Source organism: Manis pentadactyla, chromosome 1, assembly GCF_030020395.1.
Source record: "Manis pentadactyla isolate mManPen7 chromosome 1, mManPen7.hap1, whole genome shotgun sequence".
NCBI classification, from domain to species: domain Eukaryota; kingdom Metazoa; phylum Chordata; class Mammalia; order Pholidota; family Manidae; genus Manis; species Manis pentadactyla.
In genome coordinates this window covers 235,619,844-235,642,902 of record NC_080019.1, presented here as the reverse complement: position 1 = coordinate 235,642,902, position 23,059 = coordinate 235,619,844, and the positions used below count along the sequence as shown (strand labels likewise).

Below are 23,059 nucleotides of genomic sequence, written 5' to 3'. Positions count from 1 at the left end.
GGAGGGGGGGGGCTGCTGCCAGGCCATTCCCGTGAGACAGGCCCCCTTGGGCCCAGAGGACCCTGGGTGCACAGCCGCATCCTGGCTTCATCTGGCGGGCTTTGAGCCCCGGGATACTCCGCCGAGCCTCCGGAGGCACTCGGTGACCTGGAGGCTGGCTGCCCCAGGACCCCCAGCACCAGGCCGAGCCTTTGAAGGAGCTGCGTTTGCCAGCTACCCCCTCCTGTGGGGCCACCCCTGGAGTCTCTGGTGCTCCCCCGGACTCTGCCTTGCGCAGGGTCCATCTCGCGGACACGAGCAGCAGGAGCAGTTTGCGCTGTGTGGGGACGGGTGAGAGTCGTCATTCTCAGGTTGGTCTATTTGTGACAGGAGGTGCCGAGGGTGGGACGGGTGAGGTAAGTGAGGCAGGCGGGGAGCAGGCGGGTGGGACGTGACTCAGCGGGCTTGGAGCCACTCCCGGAGTGCGGGGGCCTCCCGACAAGGCGAGCACTCGTGATGCTCACATCTGTGCCTGGGAGTGGCCTGTCCCTGCGCTGGCGGTGGTCACAGCAGTGTGACTGAGGCCGGGCCAGCTCACCTGTGTGTCTCTGCCGGTGAGAAGCCAAAGCACCAGGCCTCCTGGGCCCCGGGCTCCTGGTGCGGAGGAAAGGGCACCTTGGGCCCAGGCAGCCAGTAGAGGGGCTGCCGTCTTGTGGCGTCGCAGCAGGAAGGGGCCTGGTGCCTGCTGCGGATCTGCAGGCTGCCTGCTGGGGCTCCACTGGGTGCTGGGCCAGGAGACTCCCAGGGCCGCCGGCACCCTGAGCCACCCCTCGGGCCTCCACAGCTGGGCAGGAGCCGACAGCCTTCTCCGACCTGCTTTCACAGAGCATTAGGGGCTGCTGGTCCCTGCATCCAGCTTGGGAAATGCCAGCCCAGTCCATTCCCCAGTCTCTCGCCTGGCCGGCACCCATTCTGCTGGAGCGCCAAGCAGAGCTGTCCTGTCCGGGTGGCCTCTCACTGTGTTCCTGTCAGGGAGGAAGGCCCCTCGCCCATTTCCTGAGGGGCCGGCAGAGCGTCATTCTCGAGTCGGGGCAGCGGCCTGTCGCTTTGCTGAGAGCTGCCACTTCCCTGGCAGGTGTCTGTGCAGCAAGGAAACCAGCTTGCAGGGGGTGCTTGCACACCTGCGGGTGTCCCACTGGGCTCTGTCTCGGCCCTCCAACTTGACACTGTCTGCCACGATGGCTGTGTCTAGAACTGTGCCTGTGTCTCCGGGCTGGCTTCCTGCCCGGCCTGAAGTGCTGCTGAGTCCAAGGGGCTGCTTCCGAGGTCAGGAGAGCCTGGACATCAGGGGCTCAGGCAGGACCTTCCCCAGGCCCAGTGGGTCCGGGTGTCAGGGGCCAGGTGTGTGCGTGTCAAGGGCTCAGCTGGGACCTTCCCTGGGAGGCCCAGCTCCAGTATTCACTTTCTTTGTCACTGTCTCGCTTGCCAGGAGTGGCCCAGTTAGAGTCGAAAAGGGTGGGGTCCTGCTGGCCCAGCACACCTGTGCTGCAGACACTGGCCGCTGGGGAGCGTGGCGGGAGCCCTTCCTGGGGGTGGGGTGTACCTGGAACTGCTAGTGTGGCAATGCCGAGCCTGGCACAGCGGCAGGAGTGCTGCGCTGGGCTTCCCGCCGGCAGAGTGGGGCGTAGGACAGTCCTGCAGAAGGACGGGGGCCATGCGCGTGACACGGAAGGTGCTGTGGACTCTCCGAGGCTGCTCCTGAAGCTGCGCTCAGGTCTTCAGGGATGCAGCTGTGGGGAACGGGCCTTTTCTCACGTGAGCCGCAAGTAGAGAATCACTGACTGGCTGGTCCCTCAGGCTGTAGCCAGACGAGGGAGAGAGCGCCGCTGGGACAAAGGAGCAGAGGAGGGGGACAGGCACCCCTGGGCTGGTGGTCCCCGAATCCATGCCTGCGCTCTTCTGTCTCTTGGCACGTGCCAGGCCCGTCACTCTGGCCAGGGCCTATAGAAACAGCAGGTGTGGGGGAGCAGGCAGGATGGGCGACCCTGTTGGCCAGAGCCACATCTGAGGTTTGGAACCCCTGCTTTTCGGGTCGATGGGCCTGAGTGGCTGTGGTTGGGCCCGGGGCTGCCGAGCGGGCCCCCCTCACGCAGGCCTGCTGCCTGCTGCCCTGCTCATGGCTTGCAGGCCGGCCCTCCAGGCCGCGATGCACAGAGAGGAGGCTGGCTGCCTATGCCCCACTGGGTCTCTGGGGCCTGGAGCGCCCTGGGGCTGCACAGGAGTCCGGCAAGGGGCTCGGAGCACCGGCTGCTTACCGACAAGGACACAACATCCTGGGAAGTCTTGGCTTATTCTGGGTCATTCTGAGGACCCAGAACCAGTGGGTGGGAGTCCAGTTTTCCCCAGGCACTGCAGCCCCATTTCCCCCCATCCATAAGCCCTTGTTGCTCAGGTGAGGATGGCTGAGAACTAACAGGGCCGCCCTGGCCCCTTCACGGAGGCCGTTTCCTCCCGGAATCCTGCAGTCCCGGAGCTCAGAGCAGGTGGACAGTCTGACCTGTGTGAAACCACGGCAGGAGGCTGGGGGCTCCCTGTGGGGCTCTCGTGGCACACAAGAGACGTGACCCATAAGGCGGCCGGGAGACCAGAGGACTCGGCAAGGAGGCCCGTGCGGTGCCTGTGAAGGGGAGAGGGCAGGGAGCGTGAGCTCCTGGGGTGGGGGCCTCCAAGGGGCAGCAGGGCCGGCCGCAGTGGCCCTGCTGATGCCCCATGCCTGCCCCACCTGTCCCACTCTCAGTTCCTTACACCTGGGGCTGCTGCCCCTTTGGCGGCCTTGTCACATTGCTCAGGCCCCTTTTCTGAAGGGGAAGGGAGATGAGGGAGGCTGAGAGCCGGCCGGGTGGAGGGAGGGAAGGCGAGGTCAGGCAGGCACCAGGCTCAAGGCTGCCGGAGCAAGGGCCCGGGGTAGGCCCGGCTGTCCGCGTGCCCCACAAAGGCCTCCTGCCCCACTCGGGGAGCCCCTGCGCCGCATCCCTCCTGGAACCCCCCAGCTGGCTGCCTTGCCCCAAGGACGGCGTCCACAGGAAGCGCTGTGCAGGGCGGCCCACCTGCGCCTGGGTTAAGGGCTGGGCAGAATCCTCCCAGAGGAGAGCGCCGCCTGTGGGGGGAGCCTGTCCGCCCCCCCCCCCCCCCCCCCCGGGGCCAGGCAGCCCAGCCTCCACTCCCTGCTCTTGTCAGACCCGCTTATCAGCCCGTTCCAGAAAATCCAGGAAAGTGATCGTGGCTTTTCTCTGCCTGTTCTGAGGCCCGACCGGGTTGAGTGCAAGCCCAGAAGGCTTAATCCACGGCGTGCGTCCGCCCGTCAGCCAGCCTGGAGCTCAGGCCCTTGCCCATGGTGGGCGGGATGCAAAGCTGACGCCGCAGCCCACTCTTCCCGGCAGCTGGGCACCAGATGGCCCGCGGGCGGCACTGAATGTGCAGACTGTCCACTGCCAGCCCTGCTCCCTTCTCTCTGCTTCCTCCTGGGCCCTCAGGAATGAGGAGTCGTTTTTAGGACACAGAGCAGCAGTGGGCAGAGGAGAGGCCAGGTGTCCTTCCGTCCCTGGGCCAGGAGGAGGTGCAAGCTGCTCATGGGCCACCATCTTGTCCCCCTGCACACACGGCAGAAGGGTCTCCCAGGGTGGATCCTGGGGAAGGCCTTTCTCCCACAGCTCATCTGGTCCCAGGCAGTGGCCAGACTGTCTCCTAGTGAGTAGGATGTGCCCCCCGACTTCAGCCAGCTCTGCTGCCAGCCCTGCTCGCAGAGCTCGACCGCTCGGCCTCCTTGCTTGGACCACTGTGGGCTGAGGCCATGGGGACACTAGCTGCCAGAGGGGCTGTCAGTTACGTGAGGATGAATGAAAAGTGTCGTGGGGTTGTCCTCCCAAAACACCTGCTTCTCTGTGTGTGGGCAAAAGAAACGGAATGAAAAGAGAACGGAGTGAAAACAGCAGAGGAAAAGGGGCCTCATCAGTCATGTCCCAGGGCAGTGATGCTGACTTCTGGTGCCCTGGGCAGGCTGGTGCAGCTGGCTCCTCACGGCGGGTCATACAGGACGTGCATCCCCTCTAAGGCTTCTTCCTCTGCACTATTTTGAGGTCCACCCATGTGGACCACTCCTGCGAAGTTGGTCCGAGGAGAGGAGAGAGCAGGGCAGAGGCTGGGGAAGGAGAGGAAGCCGATTCACCGAGAGAGTGGGTCCGGAGCAGGCCTCCTGCAGTGTGGGCACCGCCTGCTGCTGGGGTGGGGGCGGTCACGGGAGCCGGAAGGCAGGGGGATAGAGGGCGGCTGGACCAGGCACCTTGGAGAAGAGCCTGCTGGAGAGATGGGGTGCTCGGCCGACCAGGCAGCTGAGGGGCCAGCTAGCTTACAGGGAGCCGTTCCTCTCTGCAGCGTGGGCCCAGGGAACAAAGGTCCGCGGTCGGGCCCAGGTTGGAAGCAGACACAGGTCGGTCAAGGGCTCACAGATGTTGAGCAGAGCAGCTGCAGCGAGAGACCCCAGACCCAGCTGGGTGGGCAGACATGTGAAGGCAGAAGCTCAGTGGGAAGGGTGCCCTGAGGCCCAGGGACCGTTGTGCTGGTGAGGCTGGGGCAGGACCCAGGGCTGCAGGGTGGGCACAGGGCGCCGCGGGAGGATGCGGTTTGGGGCAGCGGCTGAGGGGGAGGCTGAGAGCAGGTGTTGGTCAGGTCAGCCGGGCGGCTGTGGGGGTCAGTTCAGGGAAGCCGTGGAGGCGAGGGCCAATGACTTTTGACAACTGGAGGCCATGCTGAGGGGCCCAGACGGCAGCAGCTTCAAGGAGGGTGACGGGTAGGGAGCGCAAGGGCTGTAGCCAAGGGCCCAGGTGTTCCAGGGGGTGAGGCATTGGCACCTGGAGTCCAGGGCACAGCACCCCCCGGGCAGGTACTCTGGGGACCAGGAGGAGTCTGGGGCTGGCTGGGTCAGGACAGGGTATTTTAGGCCTGGGAGCGAGAGAGTCTGTCCAGGGCCAGTGGGGAAGGTGTGGAGACAGGTGCACCTAGGGTCAGCAGGGGAGGGCCCCTCCCCTTCTGGCGGAGCTCCGGGCGGGTGAGGACTCGCAGCCGGTGCAGCAGTCTGGGTCCGACTCTGCTCCCCAGACCCTGGCCTCGCAGTCTGGGCCATTCCCAGGCCCAGGGCATCGGCCCAGGCCTCACCTGTGGGCTGTGACTGGCTGAGCCGCGCCCTGCCTGTGGGACCCTGTGGTGCCTGCCCAGGGCCTGAGGAGTGAAGCCGACTTGCAGACAGGCATCCCAAACTGGCGGGGGCACATGAGGCCCCCCATCCAGAGGCACGGGGGCCATGTGCCTCCTGTGGGGGCCTGGCTGATGGCTCTCGGCACAGTGAGCGTGGAGGCACATTGGCCACTGGGGCCCTCCCAGGCGCCTCCGGATTTGGCCCCGGCAGGGAGGGCTCATTTATAAGCTGCCCCTGTGATGTTCCAGCGCGGCAAGATGCCGGAAGGCAGTGTCAGGCGTGATGTCGGTGTGGACGTGGCACTGTGTGCCCTCCCTCCCAGAGAGGGCCAGGCCTCAGGGGCAGGCTGCTGCTCTCTGCAGCCCTCCCGCCTTGCTGGTGGGGGTGGGACAGAAAAGGGGGGAGATGGGGTCCTTCAGAGCTTCCTGCAGTGGCCACAGAGGCGGCAATGAGGTGGGCTTCCCCCAGGCATCGTCCCTCAGGCCAGATAAGACAGGCAGGGCTGGGTCCCGCTCTCTGGGGCTGAGATGCAGGGTGGCAGGTCTCAGAGCCACCAGTGTCCCTACGGGTCAGCAGCTGGGGGCCCCACCCCCCTCCCTGCCCCAGAGCGCAGCAGAGGGGCTTCAGATGGACCGTGGGGCAGCTCCTTTTGCATGCGTCTCACAGAGCCCCCCGCCTGGCCCCCTGGCCTCTGGGTCCTCGGTGAGCTGTGCCACCTTAGTGCCTCTCTGCACACTGAACAGTGAGGGGGCAGCCACGAAAGGCTCTTCTCAGGGAGAGTGCCCCCCAGCCGCAGGCCCTGTCCCAGCAGGCTCCCAGCAGGGTGGGCAGTGGCTCCCCACGGAAAGCCCCTTTCCTGATGTTTTTGCCTCCTCCACCTGCAGCCAGCTCTTGGCTTGCACCCCACACTGAGCACCCGTCCCCTCTGCTCAGCCCCCAGGACTGTGGTGGGTGGGTGTTCATGCCTCTTGAGATGGCGGGACGGGCTTTGCTGGCAAGAAGAGTCAGCTATACAAAAGCTAGTGTCTGGCTGAGCCATCACCTCAAGGGAGTCCTGGGAACCCCCCGCAGCCCCCCTCTGGCTCTTGGCACATGGGGTCTGGCTGGTGGCCTGTGCGTGTCAGGGTCATGCAGGTTTTGGGTGCAGGACTCGAGGAGAGGTTTCCTGTAGAAGCCATTCCCCAGTTCTGGCGGGAATTGGCTTAGAGGGCACCAAGGAGCAAGGGAACCGTGCCACGAGGCGGCTCCAGGGTGGAGTTCTGCTGCCCCCCTGCCCAGTACACCCAGCCCAGGTGGGCAGGCAGGCTGCGGTGCACCGCCACCTGTCTGCCTGCTTGGCGTGCAGCCTCTGTCCCCACCCAGACCTTGGGGTACGGAGGGAGCTGAGGCTGAGCCCCTCCCAGCCAGCCCTTGGCAACTGATAGATAATACATACATCTGGGGAGGGGGTGGGCAGAGGGCGGTCCTGCTGGGTCCAGAAAGCCCCCTCCCCGGCCAGTGTCCCCTGGGGAGGTCTCGCGGGCCAGGCCTAAGTGTGGGAGGGGCCGCTGGAGGGCGCTGGTGAGGCCCACGCTCTGGAAGAGGCCAGATGGAAATAGCTGCCCCCATCTGGGCGGTGAGCCGCTGAGGGGTGTTCTGGGTGTTTCTTGTTCTGTTTTAGGTGGGCCGCCTCTGATAGCCTGCGGGAGGCGGGCTGGGCAGGTGGGCACAGGAAAGTTCTGGTGGTGAGGGCGGGCACTTTGGCACATGCCTGCTTGCAGGCTGCCCAGAGCCCCAAGGGGTGCTGCCCTGAACTCCCCGGAAAGGGAGCCTCACCTCCCAGACCCTCTCTCAGGAAGTCCCCACTCAGGCCATGGGGGCCCCACGGGCCCTGGGTGGTGCGGTCCCTCCCACAGAGGCAAGCTCAGAGCTGAGCACGGCTGCCTGGCACCCCCCAGGGGTTTCCCCCAGTGGCTCTGAGGGTGGGCCGAAACCATGTGCTCCTGGGGGCTCCCGCCTTGCTGGGAGTGTGCCCTGCCCTCCACCTTGAGGGGCCTCTCTGAAGGGGTCCTTGCACTGAGCCCTGGGGACCCCATGGTTTCCTGTGTGGCGCTCTGTCCACATGGGGATGAAGCCACCTTGGGTCTCTGTGGCGTCAGCACTGCTGCCTCTGGGCTCCGGGCTGGCCTCAGCCTTTGAGCTCTTTGCCCTGTTTTGTGGGGCCCATGACTTGACCCACGTGAGGCTGAGTGGCCTTGAGGAGAGGTGGGGACGTGGAGGGCACCAGCTCCAGGCTACACCCCAGGGCCAGTAGGGAGGGCACCCCAATGCATCCCTCCCTAGCTGGGTAACAGCAAGGGCACGAGGCTGGATCCTACCAGGCCTTGGCTGTCTCCTCTGTGGGGACAGGGTTAATGCTCATGAACATGCCCTTTGTGGTGCTCGGCACAAGGGGACGCCCACCGAACACATCGGTCCCCCCTTCGGGTGCAGCTCGAGGCCGCCAGACCCACGGCAGGGGGCAGGGGCAGCAGGGTGTCCAGACAGCGGGCTGGCGGTCGACTGCCTCTGCTCTGCTCCGTGCCCTGGCTCTCCCCGGGGCAGCCCAGACGCCCAGCGTGGGTGTGATCCTCCCGTCGGTGCCGCTGCCGCCAGTCCTGCCGCGCAGGTGACCGTGCTGCTTCCCCCCCAGGTGAAGGAGTGGCTCTGCCTGAACTGCCAGATGCAGAGGGCCCTGGGGATGGACATGACCACCGCACCTCGCTCCAAGAGCCGGCAGCAGCTGCACTCCCCCACACCGTCTCCTGCCCACTCCCCGGCCAAACCGCCCCTGGGGAGGCCAGAGCAGGAGCCGCCTCGGGGCCCCAGCCAGGCTGAGATGGCCAGGGCCACCGCAGTGCCGGGGCCCTCAGAGGTGGGGCGGGTGCCTCCCCAGACCCCTCTCCCCACCAAGCCTTCCACAGCTGAGCCCAGGCCACCTGCAGGGGAGGCCCCGGCCAAAAGTGTCACCGCAGTGCCCTCCGGGCCTGGTGCTGCTGAGCAGACACAGGAGGGCCTCACTGGGAGGCTCTTTGGCCTTGGTGCGTCGCTGCTGACCCAGGCAAGCACCCTCATGTCTGTGCAGCCAGAGGCTGACCCCCAGGGCCAGCCTGCCCCCAGCAAGGGGCCGCCCAAGATCGTCTTCAGTGATGCCAGCAAGGAGGCTGGTCCAAGACCCTCAGGCTCAGGGCCAGGGCCCAGGCCAGCCTCTGGAGCCAAAACTGAGCCTGGAACTCGAACAGGCCCTGGGTCAGGGCCTGGGACCCTGGCGAGAACTGGGGGAGTGACCAGTCCCAAGCACAGCAGAGTAGAGCAGCAGGCAGTGCCCAAGGCTGCTGCCAAGCCAAAGCCCCCGCCGCAGGGAGTGGCCACCTGCCCACTGTGCCAAGCCGAGCTCCACGTGGGCAGCAAGGGCCCAGCCAACTTCAACACCTGTACCACCTGCAAGCTCCAGGTGTGCAACCTGTGTGGCTTCAACCCGACGCCCCACCTGGTGGAGGTAAGAGAGCCGCCTGAGTGTGTTCCCCTGGGCCTTGGTGAGGGGGCCCGAGGGCACGGGGGCCAGAGGGCTGCAGAGTGCTGTGTCTGCAGCAGGCGCAGGGCTGGGGTCTCTTTCCTGTCCCTGCCCCAGGCCTGACCTTCCACTCTGAGACCTAACTGGATGGGGTGATGGTGCCTGCCACCCAACTGGCTAACCAGTGCCCCGAGGCAGGTGTCAGAGGCAGCCATGTGCAGGGGTCCCTGAACAGGCCTCCCCTCTCCCCTGTGCCTTGGGCCTGGTCCCGATGAGAGATGTCAGTGTCCCTGCCCAGGTAGGAGGTGCCTGTGGTCCCACGCTGCCTTCCAGCCGTGATGCTACAGAGGATTGTTGACAGAGGGCTGTGCCACCAGGGCAGGCCAGGGCAGAAGGCTTTTGCACAGTGGGGCAGGCCATGCTCCAGCCCAGCCAGGTGGCATCTTTCCTCCATCCCCATTTCTGAGGTCTTGGGTGTTGATGTCTGCTTGTAAAAGCCGCACCCACTGGCCCATGTATCTCCCCCTAGCCAGGTCTGACTCTCCATGAGGGCTGCTGTGGGTATGCTCAGAAATGCCCTTCTCACCCTTGGGAAGTTCCATGGTGGTGTCCCGGGCACTGTGCAGAGTTGGGTGGAAGGGAACAGGAGGCCCTGTGCTCTCGTGAAGCCTGCCGTCCAGCCGGAGAGGCTCAGAATGTAGGGATGTGCCTTGGCAGAGCAGGGCGAGCTTAGGCCTGGGGGCCCCTCCCGCCCTTCCCTCAGCCCCCTGCCCCCCAAGGCCATCCGCATGAAGCCCACTGTGACTGCCTGGGGCATAGCTGGCTGGGTCCCACTTCATGGAGGAACCTTGGTGTCTGTGGCCAGCTCATCTCAGCAGCTGGCTGTGCCCGCACTGTGTCATGCGAGCACGTGGGCAGGCCAGGGCCTCTGGCAGCCCCCTGAGCCGTGGTGCTGGCCTGTGGCTGACAAAACGGCAGGGCGTGGAGCGCAGGCCACTGTGGGCTCAGGGTGGGGCAGCAGGGACGGGCGCGGTGCTGCGCTGGTGTCTGCGGCACCTTGTCCTGGCTCACCCTGGGCCAGGCCTCCTTGTGATAAAGGGCAGCCTGATGTGTGAGCCCGCTGTGATAAGGAAGCCTCCTCTCCCACCACGGGCCACGGTTTCCAGCGTTCAGGCAGGGGCAGCCCTAAGCAAGGCAGGCGACCTCCTCACATGGTGCCACGTGGCCTCCAGCCCCACACTGCCATCTCCCCAGGCCCCGGGTCCAGTGGTGCCCTGGGGGAAGCTGGCCTGGCTCATGGCTGCGGGCACCCTGGTGCTGAGGGCCCAGGTCACATTGGACTGCTGAGCTGGCCCAGCCTGGAAGACCCTTGTCCCTGAGAGACCTCCTGGCCTGCATGTCCAAATGAAGCGGAACTTGCGTGGAGAGCAGGGGACTGTCTGCCCAGGAGAGTAAATGCTCCCGACAGCTCCTTCCTACAGCCCCTGGCGGGTGCCGAGTCCCCCAGACACACATGTCCCGGTCACATGCTGCCCAGATGAGCAGGCGCATTCTGACCCAAGCCTCTTGTTAGCTGCTTGGCTGCCACCTGGACCCTGGAGCTCCTGCCTCCTGGCGGCCCAGCTCCTCACCGCCCGGGGCCCATGCTTCCCCTCCCGCCCCTCCGGCCCGGCTGCTGCGACTCCTTTCTCCTCTTGGCTCTGCTTTTAATGCTGCTGCCCGTGAGGGCCTGAGGCTGCTCAGCCGTGACATCCGCTCCTGTGCTTCCCACCGTGGAGACCGTCCCACCGTCCACCCTGAGATGAAAGCTGGCGGCCTGAGTCCATTCTCGACTCCCCCCTTTGCCTCACATCCACCCTGTGGACCAAGCCCTGCGGCTCTGCCTCCCCGATCATCAGAATGTGGCCTCTCCTCTCCTCTCCATCCCTGTGGTCACAGCCCTGGTCCAAGCCCTGTCCATCCTCAGCCAGATGATGACCAGCAGCTTCCGGAGGCTCTGCCCACCTTGGCCCTGCAAGGGGCTGGTCAGAAGGGGCTGGTGCTCAGGGTGTCCCCCTCCCAACCAGCCCAGTTGCTTTGCTCACTGAGCCCCTTGGCCAGGCCGTGGTCGCCAGTGACCTGAACCTCAGCAAATGGCCACTTGACATGGGGGAAGTTCTGTACTTCCCTATGACCTGCTCTGTGTTCTTGGTTAGCGGCTCCTCGTTTCTCAGCAGGTGCCCTAGACGCATCGTGCCCTGGGAGTGGGGTGGCAGGGCCGGCGGGTCCCTTTCCAGATCCGAGGCTAGGTCTACCCCGGCTGTCCCCCCCCCCACCGCCACCAGGCTCAGGACGACTGTGCTGTCCCTGTGTGCAGTGTGAGGCAGAGGGACCCATGTCTGCACGTGGGCTTGGGCCTGAGGGTGGATGGACCGTGGGCACCGCCCGCCAGCTCCCCGTGGGCTGCTGAGCCTGTAAGGGCTCCACTGGAGGCCGGGCCGCCAGGCAGGGTGTGCTCCCCACACCTCTGAGCTTAGAAACTTTTACCTTCTTTCTGGACAGGAAGTCTGGTGTGCACAGTGCAGACAGCAAAACTAGATCCCCTTTGAAATTTCCTCTGAAAAAATAACCATGGTGTTATTCAGTGAGTCATTTCATAATTAAGAGTTGTTGATTACAGATTTTTTACCTATTTATCTTTTTGAAGGATAATAATACCTCTGGCTTAATTTTAAATTGGCTTTCAGGTCAAAATAGAGTTGGTGGAGAACTGAGCAGGTTGGGACTGTTGTGGCCCCCCTGCCAGCTTCGCCCCATAATCTCCACGGGCCCAGCTGCACCCTTGAGCAGCTGGGCCTCCCTGGGCAGAGGGCCTGGTGCTGTAAGATGCGGGGCTGAGCCATGTTGGGGACATCAGGGGAGAGGCCAGCAGCAGGGCTGACTGTGGGGTGGTGGTCTCCTCCTCGTGGCATGGGGGACGGGGTGCTCCGCCAGATGAGACGCCATCCCCCAGCCACTTGCAAGGCCCAGCACGGGCAGCCATGGAGCCAGGAGATTGGAAGCAGCCCTGAAAGGTCTTTGGGGAAGAGGCTGCCACCAGCCCTGACTGGGTACGAATTGGCCCATGGCCAGGGCAGGTCCTGGTCTCGGGAGGGGCTGCACGCAGGGAATGCCCACCCCTGGTGCTAGAGTGTGAGGAGAGCACGGCCCAGCCACAAGGGCGCATGGTGGGGGGGCTCATTTTCTCCGAGGCAGAGGCCCAGGCCAGGGCCAGGAGGCAGCGTCACAGCCACCACGCGGCGCCACAGTGCGCATGGCCTAGTGCCGCTGCCTGGGGCTCCTTCGTCGGGGAGCCTTCCTCTGCAGCCCTCGGCCACTGCCCCGGCCTGGCAGTGGGGCGGTGGCCGGCCACAGGTGTGATCGGATGACGCACCGACCAGCCCCACGTACCGAGGCTGTGTTCTGCAGGGTCGTGTGGATCGTGGCAGACATGCAGGGAGGACACCCAGCAGCCTCTCAGGGCCCCCTGGTTCCTTGAGGCACAGTAGTCAGTGGTCCTGGAAGGCAGCAGGTCTCACCACCTGTGGGGTGCTCTTCCCACTTGTAGGGTGCTTCTCCCGCCTGTGGGATGGTCCTCTCATCTGTGGGGTACTCCTCCCGCTGTGGGGTGCTCTAGCAGCCCTCAGACACGTTGCCTCCCCTCTTACCTGAGCCCCCAGCTCCATGTGATGGTACATGCACCATGAGTGGGTGATGTCTTAGAGGAATTCCTACCTTCTCGGCCCTGGAAAGGACCTGGAGAGAGGGACGCAAGGCCGCAGCGGTCATCAGAGCCTCCTGTTGTCCATCTGGGTCCCAGGTCATCCCTTGCCCACGTACCAAAGGGGAAGGTAGAGGGGCAAGTGGGCAGCAGGTCCCAAGGGCAGGGGCGGCTGGGGCTGGGCAGGGAGGACGAGAGAATGAATGTGCGGGCCAGTGAGCAGACCAGGGAGGAGATGCCCGGGGCGGAGTGACCGTGGGCGCGCAGGAGTGTGTGCTGGTGGGGCCTTGTTCCCGCCCCAGCCCCGGATTCTGCATGGCCTGCCTCCCACCCGCGCCCGTCCCCCAGGAGGCCAGCCTGGGCCAGGTCCCCCGAGGCCTGGCTCCCCTCTCCCCCAGCCCCCAAGAGCGGGAGAGGCCTGGGCAGCCAGCCAGCTGTCTGTTCTCCGCTCTTACCTCACTTGCCGCCTCGCGCCTGCCCTCCTGCCCACCCTCCTCTGCTGGCTGCTGGAGCAGAGCTGGGAGCGGGAGGGCGAGCCCAGCAGCCCCTTCTGGGCGAGCGTGGGGGGGTAGTGCGCCCAGAGCACGTGAGCACAGGGGGTGTGATTTGCTGAGGGCTGGGCCTCCGGGCTCTGAGCCGCTGGCATTAGCCTGGCCTCCTCCATTCAGGCCACCCTTCCGAAGTGCCCTTGCTGCATTTAAACTGTTGCTCTTGGGCTGGGGTCTGTAGGCCAGAGGTGGGGTGCTCACAGGTTTGCCGAGTCACCCGGGTGGGCCAGGGCCGATGACCTGACCTGGGATGGCTGCACTACGGCACCCAGGGCGGGGAGGGGGGATGGGGCAGTGTTGCCTCGGATGGGCCCCTCTCTGCGCTCAGCCCCTGGGGCTGGGGAAGGGGCTCCTTGCTCGTTTCCAGAACTCTCCTAGCCTTTGCCTGTGCCCCTGCCACCTCCCAGGGTCCTCTGCCATCTCACAGTCCTCTTTGACACGAGGGATTCCTACTGCCCCCAGGAGGTATGGGGACACATGGGCAGGCTCTGTGCCCCCTGTGCCCACCCACCTCTGGGCTTGGCCTTGGCCTGTCCAGCACTATCTCCAGGCACCTCTAGGGGTGGACCCTGGCCAGCACCCCCTTGCCTCAGAGGGTCAGGAAGGGATGGGAGTCAGTACTGGGGTGCAGGCCGGCCCTGCAGGGACTGGGGTGAGTATATGCAGGGCCTCTGAGGGCCCCCCAACTGCCGCCCTCTGCCCAGGACCTGTGTGGAGGGGGCCTCAAGGCAGAGTCAGAGCAAGTCTGTGGAGCCAGCCTGACCTCACGTACAGCGGGGCCTGCCGCCCGCCTGGCCTGGCCTCCGTGGGCCCTGAACGGAGAGATGGTGCGTCGTTCTGTGGCCAGGAGACCAGGGCGGTCGCTGACATGGCGGGCACTACGTGGCCCCAGGACACCAGCTGAGAGCACCCTGGCTACCACGCTTCTGAGGCTCTGCCCAGTGTGCCAAGGGTGGAGAGTGCAGTAAGGGTGCTGAGGCTACTGGTTCTTTGGCTGGTGAGGGCCAAGGGCTTCCTCCTGGGCCCCCCCCCGGCTCTGTGTCTTGGGGTTCTCCTAAAGGGCTTTCCTAGTGGCCAGGTATGGTGGCGCCTGAGTGTCTGGCCCTGGGGCGAGCAGCAGCAGGAGGGTGGGAGTGCCCGGGCTCTGCAGCTGGGCCGAGGGCATGCACGGGGCATCTCCGTGGCCAGGGCAGGGGGCAGGTCCCTGGGAGGTGCATGCTGCCCCCACTTCTGCGCAGATGCTAGAGCTGGGCGCCATGGGCTCTGGCGTTCTGGACACCCCGCCCCTGAGACCCCACGTCACTCTGGATGACCTGCGTGGGGCTGTGGGTTCCAGGAGGCTCCATGCTGGCCCCTGTCCGTCACAGGAAAATGACCTCAAGTTCACCGAAATCGCCGTGGAGATACAATCCCAGCACTTCAGTGACTTTGTGATTCTCACCCTCCTCCTCCCCGTTTCCTTTCAGAAAATGGAGTGGCTCTGTCTGAACTGCCAAACTAAGCGGCTGCTGGAGGGCAGCCTGGGAGAGCCCCCCACCCTGCTGCTGCCCACCTCGCAGCAGCCCCCCGGAGGGACCCCTCTCCGTGTGCCTGGAGCAGCCCCTCTGAGGCAGAAGGGGCCACAGGGCCTGGGGCAGTCATCAGGCCTCCTGCCCGCCAAGGCCGGCGCCCAGGCCAAGCCCCTCAGGACTCCCGAGCCCAGCAGGACCCCAGGCAGCATCCAGGAGAAGAAGGCAGGTGCCATGGCTAAAGCTGAGCCTGTGTCGAAGCCGCCCCCAGAGGCCGCCCTGCCCCCCGGGACTCCGAAAGCAAAGCCTGGGGCGCGGAGGACTGCAGCTGCGGCCGCCGGTGTCAAGGCGGCTCCTGAAGCCCCCGTGCCTGGGGGGGCAGAGGTCAGTCCCACCCGCTCCCCGGAGCCCTGCTCCCAGGCTGTCAAGGGCTGGGCCTGGCTCCCTGGGCGTGCTGAACGTAGGCCTGGTGGGCCTGGGGCCACAGATGGGGGCAGGGGCGCCCCAGGAGGCCCTGGCTCGCCTGGAGCCTGTGAGTTCTGGGCCGGTGCTGTCTGGCACCTGGTCAGGTGCTTTGCCAGGTTCTGCTGCCAGTAGATCTGGTGGAGTTTCTCTCTGAGAACCTAGGGCTGCCAGGGTTTGCCTAGAGCCTGCAGTCTTCAAGGCTAGAGAAAGGGAGGGTGGAGGGCCCTGACCCCCTGGGGGTGGCGGAGAGGCTGAGGCCCTGCGAGCTGTCTGCCACGGGGCCGGTGTGTGCTTCTCACCCTGCTGCAGGAGCTGGTGGGCAAGCCTTATGCCCAGGACCTGTCTCGGAGCCCCCAGAGCCTCAGCGACACGGGCTACTCCTCAGACGGGGTCTCCAGCTCCCAGAGCGAGATCACAGGCCTCGTGCGGCAGGAAGTGGAGCAGCTGGACGGTGCGGGAGTGACCGGCCCACGCCCGCCCAGCCCCTCCCAGCTCCACACGGTGGGGAGCGGCGTGCGGCCCTCGCTGGAGACCCCGGGCCCAGCCCCCAGGGCCGAGCAGAGCAAGCCCCCCCGCAGCAGCGGCGGCGAGGAGCGGAGGAGGCCCCACTCCTTGTCCATCGTGCCCGAGGCCTTTGACTCCGACGAGGAGCTGGAGGACATCCTGGAAGAGGAGGCGGGCTCTCGGGACGCCGCCGAGTCCTCGGACGACCTTGGCAGCCGGCTGAGGCACGACTTCGTGGAGGACAGCAGCGAGGGCGGCCTGTCCCCGCGGCCCCCGCGGCCCCCCGCCCGGGCGGCAGAGCCGGCGATCCTGGGGACGGGCGCCGAGGAGGCCAGCCCGGAGGACCGGCCGCGGGGCGGCGGCGCGGGCGGGCGGGGCGCCCCGGGCGGCGGCCCCGGGCCCAGGCCTGAGCCGGGCCAGGACCCTGTCGCGACGCCCAGGAGGCGCCCGCCCCGCGGCGCCGCCGCCGGCTACGAGGAGCTGCCGTCCGAGGGCGGCCCGGCAGGAGCGTCCGGCGGCCCCGGGGCCCCGCAGGGCGGCCTCCGCCGCTTCAAGACCATCGAGCTCAACAGCACAGGCAGCTGCGGCCCCGGGCCGGGCCTGGGCCGGGAGCCCGGGCCGGAGACGGGCCGGGAGCCCGAGCTGGAGATGGAGAGCCTGACCGGCTCGCCCGAGGACCGCTCCCGCGGGGAGCCCTCCTCCACCCTGCCCGCCTCCTCCAGCTGCACGCCGGGCGCCTCGCCCACCTCCCTGTCCTCCCTGGAGGAGGACAGCGACAGCAGCCCCAGCCGCCGGCAGCGGCTGGAGGAGGCGAAGCGGCAGCGCAAGGCCCGGCACCGGCCGCACGGGCCCCTGCTGCCCACCATCGAGGACTCCTCGGAGGAGGAGGAGCTGCGGGAGGAGGAGGAGCTGCTGCGCGAGCAGGAGGAGCTGCGGGAGGCCGAGCGGCAGCGAGTGCGCAGCACCGCGCGGAAGCCCCGCCGGGACAAGGAGGAGCTGCGGGCCCAGCGGCGGCGCGAGCGCTCCAAGACGCCGCCCAGCAACCTGTCGCCCATCGAGGACGCGTCCCCCACGGAGGAGCTGAGGCAGGCGGCCGAGATGGAGGAGCTGCAGCGCTCCTCCTGCTCCGAGCGCTCCCCGTCGCCCTCCCTGGACTCGGAGGCCGAGGCCGCGGACGGCGGTGCTGCCCGGCGTCCCGTGTCGGGCAGCGAGTACAGCCTGCCCACCTTCGTGTCCCTCTGCTCACCCACCGAGGTTCCCCTGGGCAGCTGCCCTGGGCCCGGCTCGGGCCGGCCCCTTAAGAGCGCCGAGGAGGCCTACGAGGAGATGATGCGGAGGGCTGAGCTGCTGCAGCGGCAGGGCCGGGCCCCCGGGCCCTCTCTGCCCGCGGGCGCCCGCCGGGAATACCAGGACACCCCAGACCACACCCGTAGCAGGGCCGCCGCCCTGCCTGTCGCAGATAGTGCACCTGGCCCGGGGGCCGCTGCCCACGAGGAGGCCCTGCACACTTCGCAGAACACTGCCCGTGAGCGCCAGGCCTCCTGCAGGGAGCTGGCCGCGGCCGAGGAGCGGAGGGAGAAGCAGTTTTTGAATGCTGAGAGTGCGCACGTAGACCCCACGAAGCAGGGTGGGGGCCCGCTCACCCCCGGCACCAGCCCCACCCAGCTCTCCGCGCCCGTGTCCTTCCCGGCCCCTGTGGCCCCCGACAGCCGGCTCATTCCTGACGTGCGTGTCACTCAGCACTTCGCGAAGGAGCCTCAGGACCCCCTCAAGCTTCACAGCTCTCCCCCCTCCCCCAGTTCCTCCTTGGAGGTCGACGTATCCTTCCCCCGGGTCCCTGGGGCCCCGGCCACCACAGCTACGGCTCCTTGTCCGGCCAGCCTGCCACGAGGGTACGTGGCTCCGAGCCCCCTGGCTGGACCTGAGCGCAGCCCTTCACCCTCTCCTCCTGGCCTCAGCTACAGACAGAGCCCGACCACTGCCAGCTTTGCATCCCAGACTGAGGAGCTGCCCCAGGCCCCCAGCAGCCCTGCTGTCCTTGGCCGGGCTGCCAGACGGAGGCCACTGAGCATGAGTGGCGGGGAGGGCAGTGCCCCCCAGCCCTCCCGGGGACCCGCCTCCTTCGCAGGCTCCACCCCACCTCTCTCCCTTCCCTCTCCCTCCGAGAGTCCCACGTTCTTCCCTGGCAAGCCAGCCCCACGGGCCACAGCAGAGTTCTCGACGCAGACACTAGGCCCGACCCCTGCCGCAGACATTCCACAGAGCCCTGGCACCCATGCCCCAACACCCGTGGTGGCTCAGGGCACACAAACGCCACGCCGGCCTGGCACGCCTCGCCTGGTCTGGCAGCAGTCCTCCCAGGAGGCCTCCTTCATGCCCATCCCGCTGGCATCGGACGCCTCCAGCCAAACCAGGATGGTACATGTCAGCGCTTCCACCTCCCCTGTGTGCTCACCCACTGACACCCAGCCCACCACCCACAGCTACAGCCAGACGACACCCCCAGGTGTGTCCCCGCTGCCCCCAGAGCCACCTGGGCCTCCTGGCTTCCCGCGAGCACCCAGGGCAGGTGCCGATGGGCCCCTGGCCCTTTATGGCTGGGGTGGCCTCCCTGCGGAGAACATCTCCCTGTGTCGGATCTCCTCTGTGCCCGGGACGTCTAGGGCGGAGCCAGGCCCCGCCCCCCCGGGAAGCGCTGTGGTGGACCTCCGCACCACCGCCAGGCCCACGCCCATCATCCTGACCGACCAGGGCATGGACCTGACCTCCCTTGCTGTGGAAGCGAGGAAGTATGGCCTTGCCCTGGGTCCGGCGCCGGGTCGGCAGTCGACCGCCGTGCAGCCTTTGGTCATCAACCTCAATGCACAGGAGCAGACCCACGCTTTCCTCAGCACCGCCACCACCGTGAGCATCACCGTGGCTTCATCTGTGCTTGTGGCTCAGCAGAAGCAGCCTGTGGTCTATAGGGACCCCTTCCAGAGCCAGCTGGACTTTGGCCAGGGTATGGGTAGCCCCGTGTGCCTGGCCCAGATGAAGCAGGTAGAGCAGGCCATGCAGACAGCCCCGTACCAAGGTGGGCCCCAGGGAAGGCCCAGGGAGGCCAAATTTGCCAGGTATAACCTGCCCAACCAGCTAGTGCCTCTGGCCAGAAGAGATGCTCTACTCACTCAGATGGGCGCTTCCCAGAGTGTGGGCCTCAAGGTGGGCTCGGTGCCTGAGCCTGGTGCTGAGCCCCAGCGGGCAGCCCCTGCGGAGCTGCGATCACATGCCCTGCCAGGTGCCAGGAAGCCACACACAGTGGTGGTGCAGATGGGGGAGGGTGCGGCAGGCACGGTGACAACACTGCTGCCCGAGGAGCCAGCAGGCGCCCTGGACCTCACGGGGATGCGGCCCGAGGGCCAGCTGGCCTGCTGCGACATGGTCTACAAGTTCCCCTTCGGCAGCAGCTGCGTAGGCACCTTCCACCCCGCCCCTGGTGGGCCTGAGAAGAGTGTGGCAGATGGGGCCCTGCCTGGCCCAAGCAACGGCCCGTTCTACAGTCCCCGGGACCCTGAGCCTCCTGAGCCCCCCTCGTACCGGGCACAGGGGGTAGCGGTGGGCCCCGGGCCCCAGGAGGAGCCAAGGCCCTACCCGCAGGGCCCCCCCGGCAGGCTGTACTCCTCCATGTCTGACACCAACTTGGCTGAAGCTGGTCTCAGTTACCATGCCCACAGGATGGGACAGCTCTTCCAGAGCCCAGGACGAGACTCAGCGGCAGACCTCAGCTCCCTGAAGCACTCCTACAGCCTGGGATTTGTGGACGGGCGCCATGTGGGGCCCGGCCTGCAGTATGGCTCGTTCACAGACCTGCGCCACCCCACAGACGCTCTGCCCCACCCGCTTCCCATGAGGCGCTACAGCTCCGTCTCAAACATCTACTCAGACCACAGGTATGGCCTGCGGGGAGACGCAGCTGGCTTCCAGGAGGCCAGCCTGGCCCAGTACAGCGCCACCACGGCCCGTGAGATCAGCCGCATGTGCGCCGCCCTCGGCTCCATGGACCAGCACGGAGGGCGGCATGGCGGTGGCGGCCCCGACCTCATGCCCTACCAGCCCCAGCCCGGGCCTGGGCTCAGTGCCCCTCAGGCTCTGCCTCCCCTCAGAGCCGGCCTCCTGGGGAATCCCGTCTTCCCAGAGGGCCATCCAAGTCCAGGGAACCTGGCCCAGTACAGGCCTGCCGCAGTCAGACAGGTGCTGCCGTCCACAGCCACCGTGCGGGCAGCCGACGGCATGATCTACTCCACCATCAACACCCCGATTGCTGCAACACTACCCATCACCACCCAGCCCGCCCCAGCACTGCGGCCCATGGTGCGCCGCGGCTTGTACAGGCCGTACGCGGCTGCTGGAGTCACAGCCGTGCCACTCAGCAGCCTGACGCGCATGCCTGTGGTCGCTCCCCGCGTGCCTCTGGGGCCCGGTCGGCTGTTCCGCTATCCGGCACCGAGTAGATTCCCCACCGCTGCCGGCGCGCCGCCTGCTGAGGGGCCTGTGTACCTGGGGAAGCCTGCGGCTGCTAGGGCCCCGCCAAGGCCAGAGCCGCCAGTGCGCTCCGCTCCGGACCAGCCTCAGTCCGCAGCCACCCCTGCCGCTGTCGTGGGTGTGGGGGCAGCCCCAGCCCCACCGACTGGCCTGAAGCCACCCGCAGACTCTGCGCTGGGGGGAGGCAGCGGGGCCCCCGGCCGGCCGGGGCTTGAGAAGGACGTGGTGCAGGAGGACCGGCAGCGGAAGCAGCTGCTGCGGCTGGAGCACGAGCGCCTGGGGCTGGAGAGGCTGCGGCAGCTGCGGCTGCAGGAGCTGGAGCGCGAGCGTCTGGAGCTGCAGCGGCACCGCCAGGAGGAGCAGCTGCTGGTGCAGCGGGAGCTGCAGGAGCTGCAGACCATCAAGCACCACGTGCTGCAGCAGCAGGAGGAGGAGCGGCAGGCGCAGCTCGCCCTGCAGAGGGAGCAGCTCGCACAGCAGCGCCTGCAGCTGGAGCAGATCCAGCAGCTTCAGCAGCGGCTGGCGCAGCAGCTGGAGGAGCAGAAGCAGAGGCAGGAGGCACCGCTCCCCGCGGCCCCCGAGCCGGCCCAGAACGGCCAGTACTGGCCGCCCCTGGCCCGCCCGGCCTTCGTCGCTGTGGCAGGGCCCGAGGGGGCAGGGCAGCCTCGTGAGCCCGCACTGCACCGGGGCCTCCCCAGCTCAGCCTCGGACATGTCACTGCCGACCCAGGAGCCATGGGAGGCGGGCCGCGGTGGCATCAAGAAGCGGCACTCCATGCCGCGGCTGCGGGACGTCTGCGAGCCCGGGGCGGGGCCTGAGCCCTGCGTGGCGCGGAGGATTGCAGACGGCAGCGTGCAGACGGATGACGAGGACGGGGACGGCCGCTACCCCCTGAGCAGGCGGCGCCGGGCGCGGCGCAGCGCAGACAGCAGTGTGCAGACAGACGACGAGGACGGCGAGTGGGCGCAGCCTGTGCGCCGCCGCCGCTCCCGCCTCTCCCGCCACCCCGACTCTGGCTCCGACAGCAGGCCGGATGCCACGGCCTCGTCCACCACCAAGGCTGTGAGCAGCGTGGGCATCCAGACCACCAGCGACTGCTCCGTGCAGACGGAGCCGGACCAGCTTGCCCGAGCCTCCCCCGCCATCCGCATCACAGCTGCTGCTGACCCCAAGGTGGAGATCGTGAGGTACATATCGGCCCCAGAGAAGACGGGGCACGGGGAGAGCCTGGCCTGCCAGACAGAGCCTGACGGGCAGGCCCAGGGCATGGCGGGCCCGCAGCCTGGAGGCCCAGCCGCCATCGGCCCCTACTTGCCTGGCATCCAGATCGTCACCCCAGGGCCTCTGGGCAGATTCGAGAGAAAGAGGCCGGACCCCCTGGAGATTGGATACCCAACCCACCTGCCCCCGGAGCCTCTTTCCCAGCTCGTGAGCCGCCAGCCCCCCAAATCCCCCCAAGTCCTCTACTCGCCAGTCTCTCCCCTGTCCCCGCACCGGCTCCTGGACGCCTCCTTTGCTCCCAGCGAGAGGCTGCACAGGCCACCCCTGAGCCCGCAGAGGCACCTCACGGCTGACAGTGCGCTCCGCCAGCAGACGCTGCCTCGCCCCGTGAAGACCCTGCAGCGCTCCCTGTCTGACCCTAAGCCCCTCAGCCCCACCGCCGAGGAGTCTGCCAAAGAGAGGCTGTCCCTCCACCAGCACCAGGGTGGGCTGGGTAGCCAGGTATGGGCACAGGGGCTGGTCCAGGGCGGGTCAGGGGTCTCTGCCTAGCCTGGGGCCCCTGTGGCAGGGTGGCAGTCGGGGGGCGGGGGAGAGTGACCTGCAGCTGAAGAGGCCCAGAGGAGGCACAGGGGACCGGATGCCCTGGTTGCTTGCGTGCGGGAGCCCCAGCCTAGCAAGGCTCCCTTGAGCAACACCGTGCTAACCACGGGCCCTGCAGCCATCCAGCCACACTCCCCTGGAACCTGCAGCCTCCCCTGAGTGCGGCCTCCTCTCAGCCTCTGCAGCTCTCCTGTCCGGGCCGGGCCCCTCCCATTCCCACCTCTCACTGTATGTTTCCCGAGAAAATCAGGAGCACAGACGAGGCTGGGCTGGTGTCCGTGGCCCCATGGGGAGCCCCCCTTGGCCGGCTCTCACAGCCCATCCCGGGGGCTGCGGCCTGCCCTGCCTCACCTCGCCCCGCCTGTCTGCCCTTCAGCAAATCTGTTCTCACACCTGTCTGCTCCCCTAGGTAGGGGCTCCTGGAGCATGACTGCACCCTCATCTGTGGCTTAAGTCACCAGTGATGTCCTGGGACTGTGCCCGGTGGCCCCCGTGGGCTGCCATGTGGGGCAGGATGGGACTTGCAGCCCCAGGGACTTTGAGAGCCAGGCTGGGGCGGGTGGACTTTTCTTGAGTGTCCTTGGAGCCTCTTAGAGGTCTTAAGCGGGTGAGCAGGCAAGGCTGGTGCCTTGGGCAGCTTCCTGGGCAGAGCGTGGGCGGCCATGCTAAAGGGGGAGACTGCAGACACCCAGGCAGGGGAGAAGCCAGAGGCCTGGTGGGCTCGCCTTCTCCCCGGTGTGCGGCAGGGAGGAGAGGTGGGCCTCTCTGTGGGGTGTGCAGGCCTGGGGTGGGGGGGGATCAGGATCCCGGGCTGGCAGGGCAGCTCAGAGGCAGGCAGTCCTGGCTGCAAGCTAGGGTGGGCACAGAGGCCCCGTGGCCTGGCCCTGTGGGTCACATGACAGGCAGGCACGATGTGCAGCCAGAATAGTAACAGACAGACAGCGGAGTGAGGGGTTCCAAAAGTGAGATGACCCCATTCTGAGGTATTGAGCACACTCTCATTTCCACTATGACATGTGGTGGGAGCAGGTGAGAAGTTTTTATAGTTTCTTGGCAAAGTCAAGTCATGTATTTGGGGGATGTGGGTGACCTGTAAAAGCCTCAAGCCTGGGGCATTCTGGGAAGGGAGAGCAAGGGCCTGGGGAGAACCTTCCCCCAAGGTGGAGCATCAGGGCAGGGAGGAGGGCCGCG

The 23,059-nt window shown here is 67.0% G+C and overlaps 1 protein-coding gene across 4 annotated transcripts in view; it reads left to right on the top strand.

Annotated features, from left to right (window-relative positions):
• BSN (bassoon presynaptic cytomatrix protein) overlaps positions 1 to 23,059 on the top strand; it is a 61,221-nt gene that overhangs the window by 30,020 nt on the left and 8,142 nt on the right. For all 4 annotated transcript variants that reach the window (XR_008992291.1, XR_005023189.2, XR_005023191.2 and 1 more), the window contains 3 exons: positions 7,902 to 8,747; positions 14,516 to 14,941; positions 15,332 to 21,769. Coding sequence is in view for 1 of the 4 variants with exons in the window: in XM_036877843.2 (XP_036733738.2) it covers positions 7,902 to 8,747; positions 14,516 to 14,941; positions 15,332 to 21,769 (7,710 nt within the window). In the remaining 3 variants the exon portion in view is untranslated. The remainder of the gene's footprint in view (positions 1 to 7,901; positions 8,748 to 14,515; positions 14,942 to 15,331; positions 21,770 to 23,059) is intronic.